This window comes from Priapulus caudatus, unplaced genomic scaffold (assembly GCF_000485595.1).
Source record: "Priapulus caudatus unplaced genomic scaffold, Priapulus_caudatus-5.0.1 Scaffold4113, whole genome shotgun sequence".
Lineage (NCBI taxonomy): Eukaryota > Metazoa > Priapulida > Priapulimorpha > Priapulimorphida > Priapulidae > Priapulus > Priapulus caudatus.
The window spans coordinates 2,256-3,300 of NW_014581174.1; the positions used below are offsets into that span (position 1 = coordinate 2,256).

At 46.6% G+C, this 1,045-nt stretch overlaps 1 protein-coding gene across 1 annotated transcript; it reads right to left on the reverse strand.

Moving 5' to 3' along the window:
- Positions 1 to 136: 136 nt before the first annotated feature.
- LOC106819706 (unconventional myosin-XVB-like) lies at positions 137 to 833 on the reverse strand (the record flags this gene model as incomplete). Its single annotated transcript, XM_014824307.1, has 2 exons — positions 682 to 833; positions 137 to 272 (listed from the first exon to the last, which is right to left on the reverse strand). Coding segments are annotated over exons 1-2 (253 nt in total), but the record flags the coding sequence as incomplete, so codon positions are not given.
- Positions 834 to 1,045: the final 212 nt, after the last annotated feature.

Genomic DNA, 1,045 nt, shown 5'->3' on the forward strand with positions numbered 1-1,045 from the left:
GTGTGTGTGTGTGTGTGTGTGTGTGTGTGTGTGTGTGTGTGTGTGTGTGTGTGTGTGTGTGTGTGTGTGTGTGTGTGTGTGTGTGTGTGTGTGTGTGTGTGTGTGTGTGTGTGTGTGTGTACAAACGGTTACGCACCCAGTTTGTTGCGCATTGCTCTGCACTCGTGTCTGTTAATGCGGATACAGGTGTTTGACATGACATCCTTGTAGATTTGTCGGAAAACTAAATCCAGCACGAGAGGATCGCCAAACTTCTCTCCCGGGGAAAACACCTGCGTTAACAAATTAATAATAATAATAATAATAATAATAATATGAACGATAATAATAATTAATGGGTGCTTATAAGAAATTAATAATAATAATAATAATAATAATGATAATGATGTAATGATGTATTAATAATAATAATAATAATAATAATATAAACGATATTAATAATTAATGGGTGCTTATAAGAAACGAACTACTAGCTATACGTCTAATCTACACATTTTGAGGCGTAGCGTCTACTGCAACGTGCGACGATGACGTCACTACTGCAACGTGCGAAGATGACGTCACTACTGCAACGCGCGGCGATGACGTCACTACAGCACCGCGTGGCAATGACGTCACTACAGCAACGCGCGGCGATGACGTCACTACTGCATGTGATGACGCGTACGCGCGCATGCGTACCTCCTTCCTGACGTGCAGCTCCCAGGGCACCTTGTTGTAGGAGAAGAAGGCAGACGTGCTGGGCGCGTACAGCTGCGTGCGCATGCGCTCCAGCGACCGCTCGTCGTCCGGCAGCATCTTGATCGTGCGTCGCAGGTCGGGCGACCGTGGCGCCTCTACAAGAGTCACGCGGCGTGAGCGTTACAGAGTGGGGTGTGTGGGTGTGGGGGGGGGGAGTGTTCACGGTTAGCGTGTTTGCGTGCGTGTGCCGCGGTAGTGCGGTGCATGTTTGCCGGTTAGAACCATGTGTCGGTGGGTGGAAATGTGGTGACGTAATGTCGTATATATATATCTATATATCTCTATCTATCTATATATATATATA